Genomic DNA, 21,452 nt, shown 5'->3' with positions numbered 1-21,452 from the left:
TTGTTCCTATTCATTAACTCAATCATCCTATATCAACTGTGAAACAAGTCTCTGAAAAAAAGATTCAGCACACCTGTCAATTCATCTAACGGCTAAGGGACCTCCTAATACACTTTGTGTTACCCCACAAGTTTACCAACAACATTTCTTCGAAATTAAGAAGACTGAAAGAGATTAAATTTAATAGTGCAAAGTGCAAGGTCATGCACTTAGGAACTAACAACAAGAATTTTTGCTATAAGATGGCGATCTATCAGTTGGACTTGACAGTGGAGTGGAAAGATTAGGGTGTACTGGTTGATCACAGAATGACTATGAGCTGCAAATGTGATGTGGCTGTGAAAAAGGCTAATGCAGTCCTAGGATGCATCAGGCAAGGTATTTCCAGTAGAGATAGGGAAGTGTTAGTACCATTATACAAGGCACTGTTGAGACCTCTTCTGGAATATTGTGCGCAATTCTGGTCTCCCATGTTTAGGAAAGCTGACTTCAAACTGGAACAGGTGCAGAGAAGGGCTACTAGGATGATCAGAGGAATGGAAAACCTACCTTATTAGAGGAGACTCAAAGAGCTTGGCTTGTTTATCTTAACCAAAAGAAGGCTGAGGGAATATAAACTGCCCATCAACAAGTTTAGGCTTGAAATTAGGTGAAGGTTTCTAACCATCCAGAGGAGTGAAGTTCTGTAACACCCTTCCATGGGGAACAGTGTGGACAAAAAACCTAACTGGCTTAAAGACTCAGTTTGATAAGTTTATGGAGGGAATAGTACAATTAGACTGCTTACAATGGCATGTAGCTAATCTATGACTGCTAACAGCAAATATCTCCAACATATTTCCATATATCTATTTGTGGGGGAGGAATAGCTCAATGGTTTGAGCATTGGCCTGCTAAACCCAGGGTTTTGTGAGTTCAGTACTTGAGGGGGCCATTTAGGGAGTTGGAGCAAAAATCAGTTGGGATTGGGCCTGCTTTGAGCAGGGAGTTGGACTAGATGACCTCCTGAGGTCCCTTCCAACCCTGATAATCTATGTATTATGAAGATGATGATGGACATTAGATGAGGAGGCCTCTGAGTTACTACAGAGAATTATTTTCCCCGTGTCTGGTTGGTGGGTCTTGCCCACATGCTCAGGGTCTAACTGATCACCATATTTGGAGTTGAGAAGGAATTTTCCCCTAGGTCAGATTGGCAGAAACCGTGGGGAAGGGGGTTCACCTTCCTCTGCAGCATGGAGCATGGCCCACTTGCCAATTTAAACTAGTGTAAATGGTGGATTCTCTGTAACTTGAAGTGTTTGAATCGTGATTTGATGATTCAGTAACTCAACTAAAGGTTATTGGTGTGTTCCAGGAGTGGGTGGGCAAGGTTCTGTGGCCTGAAATGTGAAACAGGTCAGACTAGATGATCATGATCATCCCTTCTGGCCTTAAAGTCTGAGATTGTCCATTTATATGGATAAGAAGAAAATCCAGTTATAATAGTCAACGCTAACAAAGTATATTGGAAGAAAGATAAAACATCATGGGTCGGGGTGTAAGACAATCTTAAACTATTAGGGGTTAAGAGGAGACCCTTATGGAAAGCAGATTACTCAATATTTGCATACTGCGAAGTTCATATGCCTTCCTCTGAAACATTTGGTACTGGCTACTGTCACGGACAGGATACTAGACTAGAAGGACTATTGGTCAGAACAAGTATAGCAGCTCCTGTTTTCCTACTTTCTTAACACTAGAGAAGGTTAGACTTTAATATTTCTAACGTTAAAAACAGCAGGAAAAACATTAAAAATAAAGCAACACTTCTAGGTCTTCTCTATACACCATAAAGATTTTTAAAAAGGAACAAACTCAACTTCTCTTTTCTTTTTGGGATCACCTTTACAGATTTTTCCACTGCAAACATTTAGAGGAAAACCATCAATATTCAGGGGCAGACAATCTTACAATCTGCCCTTAATAATCTGCTTTAGGAATATTTTAGTTCTTTTCCTTGCTTCCCTCTTGCTCTAGCAGAGAAGTAAACTGCACCATATGCCTTTTTCTGGAGCAGCTCACTTTCCCCTGTGTGCCATCTCAGCTTTGCCAGCCAACACATTGAGAGGGCAGAACCAAGACTCTGCCCATTCCCAGACCCTGCTAACCAATTCTCCACTCTCCCGCACAGGAAGAGGTATAGCATCTTGGTGGTAGTTGCTCTCTCCTTCAAACTATGAGCAGCAAGTACAGGTGAATCAAGGGTTTTCGTAGGCCCATTTGTTCCCTCGTGTGAATGCACAGATAGAGTCATGATCTGGACCTCACTTTTTCACATAGTTGCAAACAGTGAAGATTTACATAATTTACCTATCTTCACTCATGTGTGCCTATTTCTACAAGAACAACCTAGGCACCTAGTTTTGAGCATTTAGTTCATAATATTTTATGTTCTGTGCCAGAGGATTCCAATCTGTAAGCTACAGAACACTTACTGGTAGTCTGTGGAAAGCTCGCTGTTCACTTGCTGTTGGATCTCCTGCTTGTTTCCAAATATTATAGTGCATTTGAGAGAACTAAAAATGCATTAAATACTTCTCTAACGATACTTGCTACATAGATAATAGTTGTAGTTTAAAGATTATGAATTGGAAAGGAAGAGAGTGAAGGATAGTCCACAAAACACATTCACTAATAATTAAGGCTATGATTTAGTCACAGAGGTCATGGCAGTCATGGATTCCATGACTTTACTGGACCTCCGTGACTTCGACAGCTTTAGGTGTCTTCAACTGAAGCCAGGGCTGGAGCTGGGGCTATGCTCCCCACATAACCCCACCATTGGGACTGCAGCTGGGACTGTGCGCTCCTGCCCCATGATGGGGGCAGCTCCTGCCGCAACAGTTGCAATAGGGCCACAACTGGGGCCATGTGGCATGGGTCGCAGTAGGGGCTGTGCACCTCTGCCACACAGCTTGTACGGTCATTTTTATTAAAAGTCAGGGACAGGTCACGGGCTCTGTGAAGTTGTGTTTGTTGCCTGTGACCTGTCCACGACTTTTACTAAAAATAATCATGACAAAAATCTTAGCCTTACTAATAATATATGGTCCATTCTGGGAAATAAGTTTGAGAATCTTTGTTCTAAGCTATAAAACCAGCCTGCACAGGGAACACAAATTAATTCCTGCCCTGTAAGGTGCTGAGTCCCTTCTGTAAGATACATCATTGAGAGCTGAGGAGAGATGGCACCATGCAGGAAGTACCTTGCAGAATCAAGCCCTAAAATCCCTGTCCCTGGAACTTTTTTGACATTATTGAGATCAGAGCACAAATACAGTAATAAATATAAGACCCCCATTCATTTGTGCTCCTTAAGACACAAAGATCAAAAATAATAATATTGCCAAGTAGAAAAACAGCAAAATTAGTGCTGAAAGACACCTTATTTTCTGAAGAGATATTACAAGCAACTGAGTACAAGGGAAGACACTATAACAAGTACTAAAAAAAAAAAAAAAAAAAAAAAAAAAGCTGCGTTTGGTTTGCATTTTATCATAAAATGTTTCTGTGGAATATTACTCACTTCAAAACAGTTTCCTCCAGAGAGCAATAATAGAAGATGTTGTCCATGCCTAGCCAAAGACAAACATGAGGAAAAAAAATTTTCAATTATAATGTCAAAACAAATTCCATAACTAGCTCAGATTCCTCCCTTGTAAAATATTGAAGAATTTAATTTAACATCTAATCTCATCTTCAACTAATCAGAAGCTTGTTCCCTGAAGACTCCAGTCAAGCTGACTGATCTATCCTAATTCCCACTGGTAATGGAAGTGACAAGCATATGCATTCACACACTTTAAAGGTAGTGGTCTATTTTATCCCCATTAGAATAGATTACAACAGTGATCAGTTCAAATTAAAATGGTACCCGAATTTAAGTTATGTCTAGACACAGAGAATAAATCAAAACTTCATCATCTAACTTTTTTGCTACATCAGAAGTTAATTACTACACAGGAAAATCAATTTAAAGACCAGCTGCTTGGATTCATTTTAATAACGTTCATCACATTGTAAATAATCTGTGATGAATTCTATAAACAAGTGCCCCAAAGATAGAGAGATTTCAGCATCCTACCAGCCCACGATCAATGTAACATCTTATTTCACATAAAGGGAGATGTATCTTTATCATTTATGTCAGTGTTAAATAAATAACTTCCATTTACTCATACCTCTGTTTACAAACTCAGTAAACAAACTTCCCCTTCTCCATAAAGATGAAGAAGGTATGATTGCTTGATCTTCCAATAATTATATATATTTTAATTAATATGTTCTAGTTAGTTGCTTAGAGACCCATAGTTAATAATACAGCTTGATCCAGATGTGGTGACAACTTGCGGCATATTGTATGCTTTTTAAAATGCTGTGCCTCTATGGATGTGATATAATATTTGCAGTATTTCATTTACAATAATGGGCTCTGAATCCGGGAGACACTGAGCACCCTCAATTCACCCAAGAGCCCCATGAAATTTGAGGGTGCTTGGCAACCTGCAGAAGGTACTCAGCAACTCATAGAATCAGGCCCAAAATTTGCAGAATTATGACTGATCAATTGAACCTGCAAAAAAAAAAAAAAAAAAGAAGAAAAAAAGAAAAAAAGAAAAGAAAAATCCAACCCCACCCCTAAACACATAGGAACACATGGTCCTTGACCTACTCTTGTTGCTGAAAGTTAACTAACTAACTAACAAAGCAGTGGAATGGTTAATTTTCTACCAAGAATCTCCATATGTTACAAATAAAGCCAATAAAAATAAATAGATCACCATGATACACAGCATCCTCAGGGTCGAGATGCAATTATGAGCTGCCTAAGTATCTATCTGGTGGCTTTTGATAACATCTGAGTCTCTTGCCTGACTTCTAATGTGGTAATCTCTCCATTCCCTATTCATTATTTTAATTTGTAACATGGTATGTACTACGATACATCACAACCGTAAGCAGTGCCCCCCAAGAAACAGGTAGTACTAGATGACTACCATTATTTTTTCTGGTAACAAACAATTAAATATTGCACATAATCTCTCTTTTTTTTTTAAATAAACAACTCCACATTTCTGACCAGAATTTAATTAGTCAGATTACAGCTGGCTGCAAAGCCACAAGCAGTAAGAGTTCTAAATAAACCCGTCAGTAAGTAGTGTATATAAATGCCTAATTTCAAGAGCAGTACGTTTAATAGTTTATATGAATCTTCATATTTTTTTAAATTTAAAAAATGAGTGATTATACATTTGCTGTGACTCAGCAGCTGTTTTCCATACATGGGAAAGAATGCAGGATATGTTCCATTAAGTGCAAATAGAGCAGACAATTGTTCTAATTAATAAACATAATCTTTGAGTGACAAGCCAAGCGCTTTCATGGATGAACTAACATTCTGAGTCTTTATCTCTTGGGTTTATAGGTTATGGGGGCAAGAGAATCCAAAGATCTCTGGGGCCATAGATGAGAAAAATGTAATAAAATAGCTGTCACTAGAACTTGCTGGAAAACAAGGATTTCATTTTGTGAAAAATTTTGAGGTTTTGACATTTGGTTCCATTCTGATGCACAGCAAAACCAAGGCTTATTTTTTGCTGAGACAGAGAGGCCCTAGATTCTCCAAGTGGTTAGAGGCTAGATATGTTCCCTAACCATTGGGCTGTTTTGGGATCTCTCTCTCTCCCCTCCCCCCATCCTGGACCTGAGAAACTCTCATCCTACCCAATATGGTGTGAAAAAAGTTCTTGTTTCAATGAACTGGCATTTTCTAATAAAAAAAAATTGCCAAAGACTTCCAGACCAGCTTTAGCTACCAAACTCTGGAAAACATTAAGATATTTTAACTCCTTTTTATATCACTGCATTTCTGCATTTCCTTTTCAATAATTTCTCATTACCTATGGACTGGAGCTTTTCCTGTATAATTAGCATTCTTTGTATGCCTAATTTAAGGCAAAAAGCTGCTGGAATCCTCTGCAGCATAAAACAGTGGGAGTGGAGAGGGAAGTCCTTCCACATTTATTCATACTATGGCCAAACTGCTGCCTGTGTAAAGTTTTCTCTGTTCTTTATCTGTGTTAGTAAGAGCAGAAGTGATGTTGGAAGTGCAGCTGGGGAGTCCTTTTACAAGATCCAAGGTTGCAAACAAATTACAACCTCAAATGTTGTTGAGGTCCACAAGATATGCACTGTAAGATATGTGTAACTGCTGGGGCAGCAATGTACTTCAAACAGAGTTGTCAAGGAGGGTATAAAACTGCAATCAAGTTTTAACTGTTCAAGCTAGCTTTCCCTACCCACTTGCAAGGCCTGACTGAAGCACCAGGCCTGACTTATCATCTTATGTTCATCCAGCCGCTGACTGTTCCTCTCCAAGTGCAGCACCTCCATATTCCCCTCACTCACACTCAGGTCTCCAGTTCTCCTGGTCATGTTACACCCATATATAAACTGTTTCATTAAAAAATAATTAATGCCTGAAACTATATACCAGCAATACCTCTGAACATAAAGGTTACAAAGTACAAGGATTTAGAGGAGAAACAACAACGCATCATCAGTATTACAAATCAAAATTTATGGGCAAAGTTCCACTTCGAGATAGTCTTTAGTCTCACTATTCAGAAAAAAGGCTTCAACAACTGCAAAAAAAAACAAAAACAAAAACACAAAACCAAAGAATTCCAAGAATTAAGAAAGTTTGTACTTGGGAAAAGAAAAAAAAAACAACCTCTGCATGAATCTGGAATATGCCCCTGCAAGCGGAATGCTAAGTATTGACTAGGAGAGCTTAAGTGACCATCCTGGAAATAAGGGGAAACTGTCAGCATAACACCAAGGTGAATACCATAAAGCTACTGCCTGTGATTATATCTCTGAGATAGTCTCAGTCTTCACAGGTAAACCACATGTCCTCTAAATTATTCTTTTATTCATCTTTAAGATGTTTCAGGCATTGCAGAGTTGTGAGGACGGAAAGACTGTCTCAATAATGTGATAATCATATTAAGAATATATGAGTGTATTTTTCCCACAGGACAAATACAAATACTGTCTGTGGTGGGATGTCTAGGCAGGCATATTGTGTAGTTAAACACCGATATATTTGGAAGGGGACAGATTTGGTATTGAAGGAATAGGGTAGATTGGTCTGCTTTGGCCTTACCCCTGGAGTGATCTGCCACCAAAAGAAGCCTTTAAATAAAGGCTTACTAGGATTCTAAAAGGATTTGGTTTGACTTTTTAGTGAAAATTCTGATTGTTCTGAACCAGACTTCCCCTGACTGATAAACACTCTTGTTTCTGCATTGCACTTTGTAATGGGTAAACACTCCCAAATATGAAAGAATGCTACTGTTAGAGCTGGGCAACATTTTTTACAAAAAAGTTTTCTTGAGGAAAAATTGCCTTATTTCAAAATGACGTTTTATTTACAAATTATTGACATCTTCAAAACGGTCCATTTTTTCAAAACTTGCTTGGATTTTTTAATTAACTTTATTATCAAAAATCATCAACTTTTTTTCTTAACTAAAAATGTAATTTATGTTTAACAGAAATGTTTGTAAGATGCAATTTTCAGTAAATGAAAGTATTCAATTTCAAATGCAATTTTGATTTTAAAAAAACTCGACACAGAAACATTCACAAAAAAACAAAAAAGCCCCTTAAAAACCCTGCAAAATAGAACATTTCAAAGTTTCTCCAGAAATCGATTCTTTTTCAATCAGCTTCAGCCAGTATGTGTATAAGTAATTTTAACTGCAAGCCTTCTTAGACTTCTAGAAAATGAATATTCCAAAACATGTTTTATGTTCATCTGTCATCAAGTTGCTCCTAAATATAACTGTTTATTTTATATAGTTAATTTTAGCAATTCTTCTCATACATACAGAGCATGATAATTTTAAACTCAGAGACTCTTAATTTGTTATCAAACTAAATATTTTTCATATCTTGACACTACTGCTCATTTTGAGGCACACCCTACAGTGCACCAGAAAAAGGAGGAGATTGAGATAATTTCTGTTCTCTTCCAGACTCGGGTGCAAAAGACATTCCATCTACCAAACAAAAACATTTGAGTGCATCCCTATGATCTGTGAGACAAAGACAAAAGAAAACTAGGGCTCCTAGTGATTTACAGAACTCCAGATTGAAAGCCTGTCAACTTCCTGGAGGAACTTCTGGAGCTACTGCCCAGGATGGTATTGGAATCCCTCAGATTCCTGGTCCTCAGTGACCTTAACCTCCATATAGACAATGAACATGATACAGTAGTACTTGATCTCATGGCCTACATGGAAACCATGGGATTCTCCCAGGTGTGCTCTAGATCCACACATGCAAATGGACATATGTTGGATACTATCTTCATTCTAGAAGTGTATATTGGAGACAACAACATACCATTTTCCATATGATCATAACCCCGTCCAGGCAAGATCATAGCCCTCCCTCCTTTCCACCATGATAGTGAGCATCCAAATGCTGGTCCACCCCTGAAGATTCCTGAACTCTCTAAGTTTGCAACTCAGCCCAGGAGACCAAGGCGCTGATGAGTTAGTACAACAGAACCATCACTTGATGTTAAGTACCACTGATGCCTTTGTCTCAAGCCACGCGTTCACCCAACTTGACCAATAAGATCACCTTGATTCACAGATTAACCACTATAGAAGACATGCATAAGCAGAAAGTTAGAATGCTCATGGTACAAAAAGACACTTTGAATCCACCCACCAGCAGCACAAACAACTCTTACAGGACTACACCACTGCAATAAGGAGGCAAAATAAGCCTTCTACCCCGTGCAATCAATGCAACAGACTGCTGTCCAGCAGAACTATTTCATATAGTAAACCAGCTAATCAATCTCAACTGCCTAGCCCAGATATCAGACTCATGCATCAAAATTTTTTTAAGAGCTGTCAGTGTACTTCACTGATAAGATCAATACAAATGTATATGGACCACATATTGGGAAAAAACAGAAAAGAAAATTTCACTTCTGAACAGATTGTAACATCCACCCCGCCACTCCTGACTGAGTCTGGCCCTATCACACATGCTAAAGCTCAATAAGCCCTGAAATATATTAAAGCCACAACCTGTGAAATGGATCAGTGTCCCCCTTGGCTGGTGGTAGCCAGCAAAAAGCAACTATACCCACTACTAATGGAAAGTCATTGCCTCCTTCAGAGACGCATACCTACCAAACTTCCTGAAAAAATGTAATAATTTATTTGATACTTAAGCCATCACTTGACCCTAAAAACCTCTCAGCTAGCAACCCATTTTCAACCTCCCATTTCTAGACAAAATAACTGAGAAAGTAGTAATCAAGCTCCAACAATGCTACATAAGCCAACACCTTGGATGACGCACAAGCCAGTTTCAGACAACGGCACAGACAGCTGTGGTGACACTAAGAGATGGCATTCCTATGGCCACGATCATAGGCAAGATTTCTAGGCTAGTACTGCTGTACCTCTCTTCAGCTTTTGACAAACTGGACCACGAGGAACTGCTAACACTCTTACATAACACAGCAGGAGTAGATAGCCCAGCACTACAGTGGTTCCAATTGTACCTCTCCAGAAGAGCTCAGAGTGTGGTGATGGTTCACCCTCTCTGAAGGCCCTCACCTGTTTGGTCCTACAGGGATCCATACTATCCCTGCTTCTTTTTAATACCTACCTGGGAGACAGTGAGAGGCCATGGGTTCAGCTGTCAACAGTATGCTGATGACACTCAATAATATACCTCATCCTCAACTGATGCAGCCAACACCACTACTAAAATATAGAACACCTACAAGAAATCAGCTCTTGGAATAAGAGAAGCTGTGCAAGTTGAACCCACGTGAGACCAAGTGGTGCTCAATGGAAAGGCAAAATGCTATATAGCAGCAGATCTCAAACTTTAGCAACCTGACAACTCCCATTTTGATTTAAAATTGCTCGGGGACCCCCAAATCCCCAGCTCAGCCCCAGGCCCCTCTCCCACTCCACTCTTCCTCCAAGACCCCACCCCACCCCTGCCTCTCCTCTTCCCTGCCTCTTTCTGCCCCCTCTCCTGAGCACCCTGTCCCCGAGCCTGCCCCTCCCTCCCAGCACCTCCTTCATGTCACTGAACAGCTATTCCCTGGTGTGCAGAGGCATTGGAAGGAGGGGGAGGAGTTTATCAGCAGGGCCGATGGCCCTGGACATGATTACTCCCCCTAGCATGCTCCATCCCTGCTCCTCCCCCCTCCCAGCACCTCCTTCACACCACTAAACAGCTGTTCCCGAGTGAAGGAGGCATTGGGAGGTAGGGGGAGGAGTTGAGGGAAGGAGGGGGAGGAGTTGATCAGCAGGACCCAGGGACCTCCTGGAGTACCCTCGCAGACCCCAGTTTGAGAAACGCTGCTATATAGAACTATCAGACTGTCATAAACAGATTGTTAAGGGTTAATGTCTCTTCTACCTGTAAAGGGTTACAAGCAGGGAACTGGACACCTGACCAGAAGACCAATCAGAAGACAAGATACTTCTAAATTTGGGTGGAGGGAAGCTTTTGTGTGTGTTCTTTGTCCATTGTGTGTTCTTCTCTCAGAGGGTCTGAGAGAGACCAGACATTACTACAGGCTCTTTAAGTTTCTTCTCAAATAGTAAGTAAAAACAGGTGGTTTAGGCTTTTTGATTGTTTTACTCTATTTGCAATTGTGGATCTGGCTGGTTAACTTTTATATGTATAGCTGCTGGGAATATTTTGATTTGTATTGGTACTGGGGGGAAAGTCTCTTTCTGGTGTCTGTAAGCTATAGGACCCTGTAATATTTACATCTTGAAGTTACAGAGATAATTCTTTACTTTTTCCTTTCTTTTATTAAAAGATTTCTTTTTTTTAGAGAACCTGATTGATTTTTTTTCTCTTGTTTCCCTTGTTTTATTTCAGGGGATTGGGATAACTCACCAGAACGGGTAGGGGAGACGGGAGGGGGGAGAGATAGAATCTCTCTCTGTTTTCCTTGAATCTGTTTGCCTCTTTATGGAAGGGAAGGGAGATGCTTCTCTGTATGGTGATTTAAGAGGTTGGATCAGTATCTCTCAGGACAGCCCAGGGAGGGAAATTCTGGGAGGGGGAAAGGTAGGGGAATGGTTTATTTATCCTTGTTTTAAGAACCCAAGGGATCTGGGTTCTTGGGGTCCCCAGGGAAGGCTGGGGAGGTCAGAGTGCCCCAAAACACTATATTTTTGGGTGATGGCAGTGCTATCAGATCTAAGCTGGTAATTAAGCTTAGAGGAGTCAGGTGCTAGTATCTCATTTTCTGAACTCTGAGGTTCAGATCTGAGAGGGAATGCTATGACACAGACACACTGGCCCAGTCTTCCATTAAAAGTATAAAGTCCTCATTCATCAAAGTGGTGCACAACCTCACTGACTTTTCATTAAGTTTGGATGACCAGGCAGCATCAGTATTTAAAAATGCCTTTATTTAAAAAAACCTCCAGCTTCATTCTTTCCCCACACATGAACATCTGCCCAAAGTGATCCACACATTCATCACCTGGTAGATGGATTTCTGAAATTCACTGTATATGAAACCAAACTTTAAGACTATAGAATCACAGATTATTAGGGTTAGAAGGGACCTCAAGAGATCATCTAGTCCAACCACTTGCTCAAAGCAGGACCAATCCCCAAATCCCTAACAGGCCCCCTCAAAGACTGAACTCACAACCCTGAGCCAATGCTTAATGGTTTAGCAGGACAATGCTCAAACCACTGAGATCCCCCCCCGAAGGAAAGTGTCTCTCTACCTGACCAGGGACTTAAACCTTGGACCCTTGGATTAAAAAGTCTGATACTCTACCAACTGAGCTAGCCAGGCTTCAGCTAGTACAAAATACAGTTGGCTGCTTCTCCAGAATACAGTCCACCATAAGCACACCAGGCCAGTTCTCAAATCCCTCAAATTCCAGTCAGCTTCAGTTGCTAGTTTAAAGCTTGAGTCCTAATTTTCAAAGCAATTAATGCACCAAGTCCCAGCTTCCCAAATTTTCGTTTATGAACCATCATGACAACTGTGATCCTCTGGGACAATGCAGATCACAAAGCTCAAGATAAAATAAGCGAGAGCTGAGGACAAAGCATTCTCAGCTGAACAGATTGAACTATGGAACAAGCTTCCAGAGGTCTAAAGTAACCCAATACATTTCTTTGAAAATTGTACTTGCGAGGGGGTCAAATCCTGGGAGTCGGGGAGGAGTAGGAAGGTATAAATACTCTTCAAGCACCACTCAAGTTAAACTTTGTTCACTTGAGACAACAAAATAAGACATTAATTTTGCAGAACTTCATAATATTATCATTCATCTCCTTTCCTGCATGATTTGATCACCAGTGAGCTAATAATAATGTTGACATTTAAATTACCATTAGAGTCAACACTACTTTGAGTTAATGGGAGAAATTTTCTCAGAGCTATTTCAGGCTGTTTGCAGTCACAGGTAGATATTACTACATAGGTGTTAGTGTTTTTCCACATTCTGAAATCTATCTCCATAACGTGTGTGTGTGTGTGTGTGTGTGTGTGTGTGTGTGTGTGTGTGTGTGTGTGTGTGTGTGTGTGTGTGTGTGTGTGTGTGTGTGTGTGTGTGTGTGTGTGTGTGTGTGCTCACCTTCGTAATCCCAGAGTCCATCAAAAGGCTTTCCTGGCTCACCAGATGGGGCAGAAGGGTCATCAAAGAACAGGGAATTCACTTCCATTATTAATCCTTTGTCACCTGCCTTAAATCTGATGATCGCTGGCTCACGCATCACCTTTATGCTGTCCCAGGTATTTGTAATCTTGTATTCCAACTACAGAAGATTACAGAATTGGAAAAAGAAATAATGTAAAATGGGTAAATGCTGGGTACCATCCTGTGGTATTGGGAACTGTGCCTTAATGTCTTAATAGCAAAAGCAGTATAAAGTTACCATTTATTTTGATGGATTCTGAATGTACGGGATCCTTTAAAGGGGGAAAAAAGACTGAAGAGTCATCATGTCTGCCCAGGATATAGCAGCAATTAAAAAGTCAAATGAGATGATGATACTAGGCTGAACAATGATCTCTCTTTTGGAGTACTATGTATCATTTGGCTGTCTGATCTGATGTGCCAATGCAACAGCACCCTCTTTGGCCAGAAAGAGCATTGCACCAGAGGTCACTCGATTTGGCAGGGCAGTCAGTCAGCTCCTCTTGCCTGCGTCTCTGTGGTAGCCCCATACTGGGCTATGGAGGTTGTTAGCCTCAGTCCCATTGGGATGTGTAGGTTTTCTCCTTATACTTGGCATGGTCAGCTGATCCGAGTGCTCAAGGGTCTGGGAATTCTTTGCATTCTCTAGTCTCTCAGAGAACCCAGACCTGCCCACTCCACTGGGTTCCAGCTCAGAACCCTAAAACCAGACAGACAGAATCAGGCCTTAACTCCTCCTAGTGTGCCCTGAACTACTTCCTACCTCATTTCTATAGGCTTTTCCAGCCTGTAGATCCGGTCATCCCTTGTCCGGGTGCGCTCTCTGCACAGCTTCTCAGCACCTTGCTGGAACAAGTTTCCTTCTCCAGCTTGCTTGCTCCCCTGGCAGCCACTCCACCCCCCTACTTCCCAGCTCTTATTTTCCCAGCTGCTGTGAGGCTGCCAATCACCACTGATTAGCGGTACAGTACAGACCTATTTATGCACGGATGTCGGGAGTCAAGCCGTCACGACCACTTTAATGGACCGTGGATTAAGACGGCCATGCTGAGAAATAGGGTCTATGGTTCACTTAGAAAAAAATGCCGTTATTTTCTGCTCTTTCGGGCTTGCATTTTTTTCTCTCTTACGAAGTCTGTCATTCGCCGCAGATGAATGATTTCAATATTTTCCACATTTTGCTCCTCCACAATGACTAAGCATGCATGATATGTCTTTACCAATATCGGTAAAGACGTACAGCACATTTCCACTCTGCACTGCCTCTTGATTTCTATGTCAGTGAGTTCTGACACTTGCGAGTTACAGTGCAATAAAGCAGCCCCGGGCGCACTAGTTCACTACCCGTCCACAATGGCAAGGCATGTAGAGCGCTCTGACTCTGTGGCTACAGCGCTGCTGGTACTCCACCTCAGTGAGTGGAATAATGTTTGCTGCGCCTCCACTGGAGCACCGCGGCGCCAGTGCGAACAAGGTATTGCATTACTATGCTCTGATTGACTACTGGAAACATCCCATAATCCCCTTAAGTTAAGCAGCCACTCTTGTCATTGTTTTGACCTCACTGTAGGAATGCAGATATGCCCTTTCAAAGCTCTGTTTCTGACAGCTGGTTGCTTATCTGCTCCAGGACAAAGGAACCATTACTGAGGAATGCTGCTTGCTTTGAATGAGTGAGAGAGAGGCAGGGGGGAGTTCTACTGCTGTCTGAACTTACAAGACAGCATGCTGACACGCTCTCAGCCCCCCAAAAACCCACTCTCTCTCCCTCAACAGATCCTCCAGCTCCAGGGCTGCTAGCTCCTCCAGCTCTCAGCCTCTGCTGCAGCCCCAGGGCTAGAGGAGCTGTCAACTCCACATACAACACACTCCCTGTCACACTCCACCCCACTCCCCACATTTGAAAAGCATGTTGCAGCCACTTGCATGCTGGGACAGCTATCACAACGCACTGCTCTTTGTGGCATTGCAAGAGCTGCTAATGTGGCCATGCCAGTGCGCTTCCAGCTGAGAGTATAAACACTCGACAGCAGTTTCCCTGCTGCGGTCTCTGAAGACTGGTTTAACTCTCAGTGCTCTACAACTGCAAGTGTAGCCATGCCCCTAGTGAGCCAATCTGTAGTGCTACATAGCAAGTTCCTGTATCGCATGTCAACAAGTCTCATGTGTTAGATAGGTAGCACTGGGAGGCACGGCGCTACCATGTGTTAAGCGGATTCGCACATATACGGGTCTATACTGTACCTGCATTAACCTCTTGGTTGCCAGGTCACCATGTGATATATACCAGCCTCCTCAGGCAAGAACATACATAGTAGAGAGTGAAATGATCCACAAAGGACAACAAAGGAGGTACAGGTCTAATATGATTTATAGATTATTACATTTTAAAAAGAACTATATTAAAAGAATGTTACAGTTGCAAAGTCAAGCACTCAAAATTTGGGAAATGCCTGAATTAAGGTTGCCCATGCAATCTTAATTTGACTATTTGTGAATAAGCATTATGAGAGTCTTTAATAAAATAACCACGTACAGTACACTCTCGCTATAATGAACCCCTCAGGATCCACGCTCTTTGTTCATTATAGCCAGGAGTTTGTTATAGCAAAAGAGACCCCTGGGGGGCAACAGATCCTCCAGCTCCAGGGCTGCTAGCTCCTCCAGCTCTCAGCCTCTGCTGCAGCCTCAGGGCTAGAGGAGCTGTCAACTCCCACTGCAGTAGCTGGGCTCGAAGTGGGATCCAGGGACTGGGTTCATTAGAGCCCAAGGTTCATTATTGTGAAGGGCGTTATAGTGAGGATGAACTCTATTTTTTTTCATAGGGCCCCTACCTTATTAAGAGCAGAGGATGGACAGTGTTTGGTGACTGAATCAGGGCTGTGTAATGAATGAAGCTGTTGTCTGTAGGCATCATACCTCACTTGCTGCAGAAGTTGGAAGGTGTGTACTGAACAAAGTGAGAAATTGCAGGAGAAGAAACATTGGTTTCATAGTAAAGACAGCTGAATGCTGCCCTGGGGACTTGAATTCTCTCCCAGCCTCTGCCACAGAGTTCCTACGTCATGCTGGGCAAGTCATTTAAACCAGCTCAGTACAAAGAGAATCTTCAGAGAATTCATTTGCCAAACTGTAAAGTCTCTACTGATCATGTGCAAACTAAAATTTTCAGAGGCAAAGGGCACAGCCCTGAAAACAAGGTGAACCCCTACCAAATCTCAAATGCATGGAACCATCATAGCTTCTCAACTAAACAGCTGCAAGAATATTTTTAATATGAGCAAAGCAATGCATTTGTCCTTAATCTTATTCTGAGAAACATATTAACTATTTTTACTAAAATTTTTCAAAAATTCATTTGGAAGCAGACACCTGACATGGAATATTTCAGCCCAATCTACTAAAGTTTTGGAAAGTTATAAATAATTAAAAACAAGGTCTGATAATTGAAAATATTTGGCAACCTTAACATTAGGTGTCACTACCTAAACTGCCTATAATAAAATATTATAGAACAAGAAAATACTACTTGGCACAGCATACTGTCAACCTATGGAATTCACAGCTGCAGGATACTGTAGCTAAAATTAAAAAGAATGAATACTTTTATGACAGCTATTACTCATGTCAAAGTGCAAGCTAATTGCCTGCAGCAGGAATCAGGAAGAAATCCTTCCATGCACAATTGGTGAGGTGAACCAGCAGGTTTGGGAAATGTTAGAGGCAGGATATTAGACTAGGTGGAGTAACGATATAAATCCACAAGGGCAAATTCTACATTCCTATGAACATTCATCATAAAATACCTTTAAATTGTTTGTCTCTTGTGGAATACACAACATACTGAAATGTACTGTACGTGTATTACTATAGCTACTAAAAATCCTGAATATATCATTTTGAAATGATCATGCCTAATGCAACCATACACATTGCCTACTGGAGCTTCAGATATCACCGTTCTGTTCACTACATCGTTAGACTTGCTTTTAACCAGAGGAAAAACAAGTCATGAAATGCACAGAAGTTTAGTAGTACAAGCCTGGGTTTCTAGAATCGTGAATTCTCCTGATGATATTATTAAAGATGCCATGATGCCAGCATACAAACAAGTGAACACAAAGGGTCTGGTTGTGGTATAAGTAAGTGCTAACGAACATAATTAAGGGTTAAATCAGGAGTAAAGCAGCTTCCAGTACTTTTGGTGAAGCATCTCTCAAGTATACAACAAAATAAAATTGCTTACTGAAAAGGAAATGAGAAATGCAGTGCAATTATCAAGCTTCAATAATGTTATTACAAATATATTGTAATTAAGCACAGTGTGGTACACTTTAGAAATGGAGTTGACATGAGGAAGATTAAATTACTATTTTTAAAATTGTACATAAAGCATATTGAAAATTGTGTTGTGCATACTTCAGAAACATTCAGCTTGTCTCAAAGTGAAAATATACCAAGGGTGAGATTCTGTGCAGTGTCTTTCAGAAACACAAAACAGAACTTCTAACAATATTAAATAACAGAGAAAAATAAACAATAAAAAGGTCTATGCTTTATTGCTTCTTTGAAGTTGCCAAAAGATGTCCTCATTATTTGAAAAAGACTTTTTATGCTGCTTGGTTTTGTAAATATTAAGTCCTGATTTTCCATTCCACTGGATAAAAATCTGGTTAAGGCCATGTTTCTATACCACAAAGGAGAAGCAAAAGGCATAAACAAACTTTTAGAGTTTGCCTTTTAGGTTATGTCTACACTATGGACTTATAGTGGTACAGCTGTAGCTACACCACTAGAAGGTCTCCCGTGTAGCCACTCTATGCCAGTGGGAGAGAGCTCTCCCACTGGCATAATTAAACCACCCCCAATGAGCAACAGTAGCTATGTCCACACTTTGGTCAGTGAAACTTATGTTGGTCCGGGTATATTTTTTTTACACTCCTCTGGCTGACAAAAGTTTTGCTGACAAAAGTGCTAATGCAGGCAAAGCCTAAGAAAACTACCTCTATTCATCAAAAGTATTTAAGGCATTATAGGCTTTTTGGAAGGCGTGCATGAGCTCATATTAAACGCTTGAAGAATAAGATATTTTTCAAACCATTCCTATGTCAAACATTTGTATGTAAGTTTGTAAGTTATAACACTTACCTCACTCCTTTTACCCTCCAGTGATTTTGTCTGATGATTATTAGTGAAAACATTTCTACTTTAGGGAATACAAAAAAGACAGAAACTGTGAATAGATAATGGTATGGTATAATTTAGCAATTCTGTTGATATAACATACAATCGCACAACTTAGAAATATAGCCATCAAAAAGAGTTCTGTACAAACACAATTTTTGAGGGATTCCTTATTTTAGAAATATAGGGAGTGGAATTAGATGAAGATAGCTGGGTTGGTAAAGCATCACTATGATAACCTTCTTCCATCTAGTGGCAAGAAGGAGTAGGTATCTGGGAATACTGTCATAAAACATTTACAAATGCCAACTCCAAAGACTCATTGATGTGACAAAGAGTGGGTGAGTAATGCAGAAAGCCTAAAGTTTATATATGAGTTCATAAGGGTGATAAAAAATAAAGTCAGCAGAAATTAGAAATACACAAGCTAAGACAAGCCAAAGGTCTGTTTTTGCAGGTATATTATTCATTCAGCTTAATATTTGAATTTTCCAGACTAGTCAGTCTAGATAATTTGACTTTGAGAACTTCTCACTATCTGATGCTGGATTCTGATTCAGTAAAGATTCTCTATGAAATTTTAATGAAACTGCTTAAGAATCTATTCACAATATGATTGTAGTCATCTAAGGACCAAGACAGATAGTTTGAGGCATCTAGTGCCCTGTAACTGGGGGTTTTAGGGAAATGTAAAAAAGGAAGTGTTATTAAAAATCAATTATTTCCTCTGAATTACCATTTATAGGAGTTTTGCCATGGTGGGAAAATCACACATATTAGGATTTGGGTGCTATGCAAGGGGAAGAAGTGGGTAAGTAACAGGAACTGTTATATTAAAGACCAATGCTACACCTAGTCCCAAACAGTGCTCTTTGTTGGCCTGATGCTTCAGAGGAAGACAAAATTTAAACACTTAAGTGTTAAAGATGGGCCCGAATCAAAAGTGGAAGTGCACTCAGGGCATATACCTTCCCTTCCCATTTCCAAGTCTGATTCTACCTTATTCCTAAACCTCAGAAGCAGTGATAGGGAGCTGCTTAGTCCTCATCAAACTTTGTATAGTGAGGCTGTCATTTCTTTACAGATATTTCCTCCTCCCTGATTCAATAACTCCTCTGAAGCTGAGGAGTATATTATTGGCTCTCCAGAAGCCACACACTTGTTCCCTTGTGTGTGGGGAACAGCTTCTGCATTACACAATATGCATCCATTAGTTCCATTTAAATCCATTTAATTTTTAGATGTACTTTATAATAAAAACAGTAACAGCAATTAAAACCACCTCGTAGATAAAAATTAAATGAGCCATTTTTCCAATTGTAATTAGAAACAGTAGGAAGGTGTCTGATACCTGCTTAGGAGGAAGTGATGGGCAGGACCAGCTACACATGCCGTAATAACAGCTAAAATACACAAAGCCTTCATTTTTTTAAAAGATTAAACAAGAACAAAATTTACTACATTTATACTCTAGCTCCTGCTATCACTGCTAAGCAACCGCTGGACATTTCTGATTTCTGCTATTTAAATGGTGATTAATAACATTTACTGTCCTTGGAAATGTTTTAATAACTGACTACGATTACAGCTTAGCATTCCGTACTGGTATGTTACAAGCAGCAATTCATTTTGATATTTTGAACAATTTCCTTAATCATAGTGGTAATAGCATAAAATATGCAGTCCAACATTATTAATTTAACTCCACTCATAAGTTATAGTGGCATAGCAGCACCACTACACTGAAGGTTGCATCACGACTTCTGTTTAAAGTTCAACCTTTCTTAGTCCCCTAAAATCAACATCCTTTGTCAGATTCCTTTGAAATTTGGTGTCCTTTAGGAGAGTATAGGGTAGGGTTAGTGAGCCAAATTTGAGGTCATTTGGGCTATGGGTTGCAAAGATAAAAGCACTCCTCAAAAATAGCTATTTTTCAAGTTCCTTTTTTTTTTTCTGTACAGAGCTAGAAATCAAACTATTGATGTGATTGAGAGAATTCTGACCCACATGTATTGAGTTTTACCCAAGATAGTGCACAGCACCTACTAAATCTTTGGGGGATCCACATTCAGAGCAGTATTTAAGAAAATGCACATTTGTACAATGTGCATGTTCCAATACAGTAAAAAGTTTAAAGGGCTTCCATTCCTGCTATTTTATATGCTTTAAAACTTGATTTTTGTAAGAGCTCTAAAATTCAAACGGTTATTTGGATTGCTTTGAAATTTGGTGTGCTGCATGAAGTGAGATTAGTGATCTAAATCTGGGGGTCCTCTCACCAAAGAGTTCAGGCCCCTGAAAAAAACCAGTTTCCTTTGACTGCTTGTACTGTTAAAGTGAGAGGTACCAATGATTGGATGTCACAGACTTCATTGAGATTTGATGTCTGTAAACTCACCATTCAATTAACACAACTAAGGATAAATTAATAGCAACCCACCATGTAAGACAAGCAGAGTTTTGGACTGAGTCGCTGGAGGTTACCACAATTTTAACTGACAGGTGGCAATTTTATTTTGTGGGGAATGTAATCAAAGTATTTTGGGTACGGGGGAAGAATTAGACATGTATATGCTTCACAGAGCTCCTCCTCAGACTGAATGAGGCTTTGAGCAGATTACAGGGAAGAATCATTTACAAAAAGTCTCCTCCCAGATTTACATTAGACAGATTTTAGGCTTTATGAATCAATCTTTTGACGGACTGAAGAGAATGGGATTGTAATGTTCTGCAACTATAACAGCATGAAACCTTTTGTGATGACTAGAAATCTCAGTCTTTTTCTCATTCCAATCAAATCTTGTTACATTTCATAAGGAAATGGTGAGGAGAGAATGGCTGGAGTTATTAGCAAATAGAAATTTGGATTGATATTTCCCACGCATACTATCATAGTGTTCCATTCTGCAGCTACTCCATACATCAGAGGCCCCACAATAGAGAAAAGAGAAAATGTATAATTGGGCACTTTCACAGCCAGGCATTTTTGATAACTGCATTACTCACAAGTTATGAGATCATAAATGACTTACGCAGGTCAACTTAAACAAGTGTTGTTAAAACCTTTATTAGCCTTCTCCCTCCCCATACATACACTCCATGTAACAGAAGAACTAGATTAGAAATATTCAAGAGCATTTTAAACACTTATTGGGACTTTCTCCCGGCTCCTTTAGTTATCCAGTCATATGCCCACTGGAGGCAGAGTTTTGGCATGGCCTTCAATGGCAGCAGGCTTGTACTTTGATTTACCAGGAATCCTAGGATATAGAGCTCAGAAGATGAAAGTTATGGCTTTAAAAAAAAAAACAACAACACACCTTTAAATATTACCCAAAAGTACTTTTTCCTTATAAAAAATGTCAGACTATAAAATCAGTTATCTTGAGTCCCTGCAGGGCTACCATCAAGTGCTACTGAGAATATCCCCTTTCCAGAAGAATAAAACTCCTATAACTCAGTCTCCTGTGTCATGAGATATCAGACATCTGTAAC

At 40.1% G+C, this 21,452-nt stretch overlaps 1 protein-coding gene across 17 annotated transcripts in view; it reads right to left on the bottom strand.

Annotated features, from left to right (window-relative positions):
- C3H4orf33 (chromosome 3 C4orf33 homolog) overlaps positions 1 to 21,452 on the bottom strand; it is a 65,930-nt gene that overhangs the window by 19,213 nt on the left and 25,265 nt on the right. For 10 of the 17 annotated variants that reach the window (XM_050946635.1, XM_050946638.1, XM_050946648.1 and 7 more), the window contains 4 exons: positions 17,922 to 17,979; positions 12,711 to 12,891; positions 6,626 to 6,686; positions 3,569 to 3,617 (listed from right to left, as the gene is read on the bottom strand). In XM_050946635.1, coding sequence (XP_050802592.1) covers positions 3,569 to 3,617; positions 6,626 to 6,686; positions 12,711 to 12,891; positions 17,922 to 17,979 — 349 coding nt within the window. Of the gene's footprint in view, positions 1 to 3,568; positions 3,618 to 6,625; positions 6,687 to 12,710; positions 13,474 to 17,921; positions 17,980 to 21,452 lie in introns of those variants that run through there. The other 7 variants (XM_050946640.1, XM_050946646.1, XM_050946649.1 and 4 more) reach the window with 3 other exon arrangements.

The sequence above is a fragment of the Gopherus flavomarginatus genome, chromosome 3 (assembly GCF_025201925.1).
Source record: "Gopherus flavomarginatus isolate rGopFla2 chromosome 3, rGopFla2.mat.asm, whole genome shotgun sequence".
Classification (NCBI taxonomy): domain Eukaryota; kingdom Metazoa; phylum Chordata; order Testudines; family Testudinidae; genus Gopherus; species Gopherus flavomarginatus.
The sequence above is the reverse complement of the archived record's forward strand: the minus strand, read 5'-3'. Positions and strand labels throughout refer to the sequence as shown.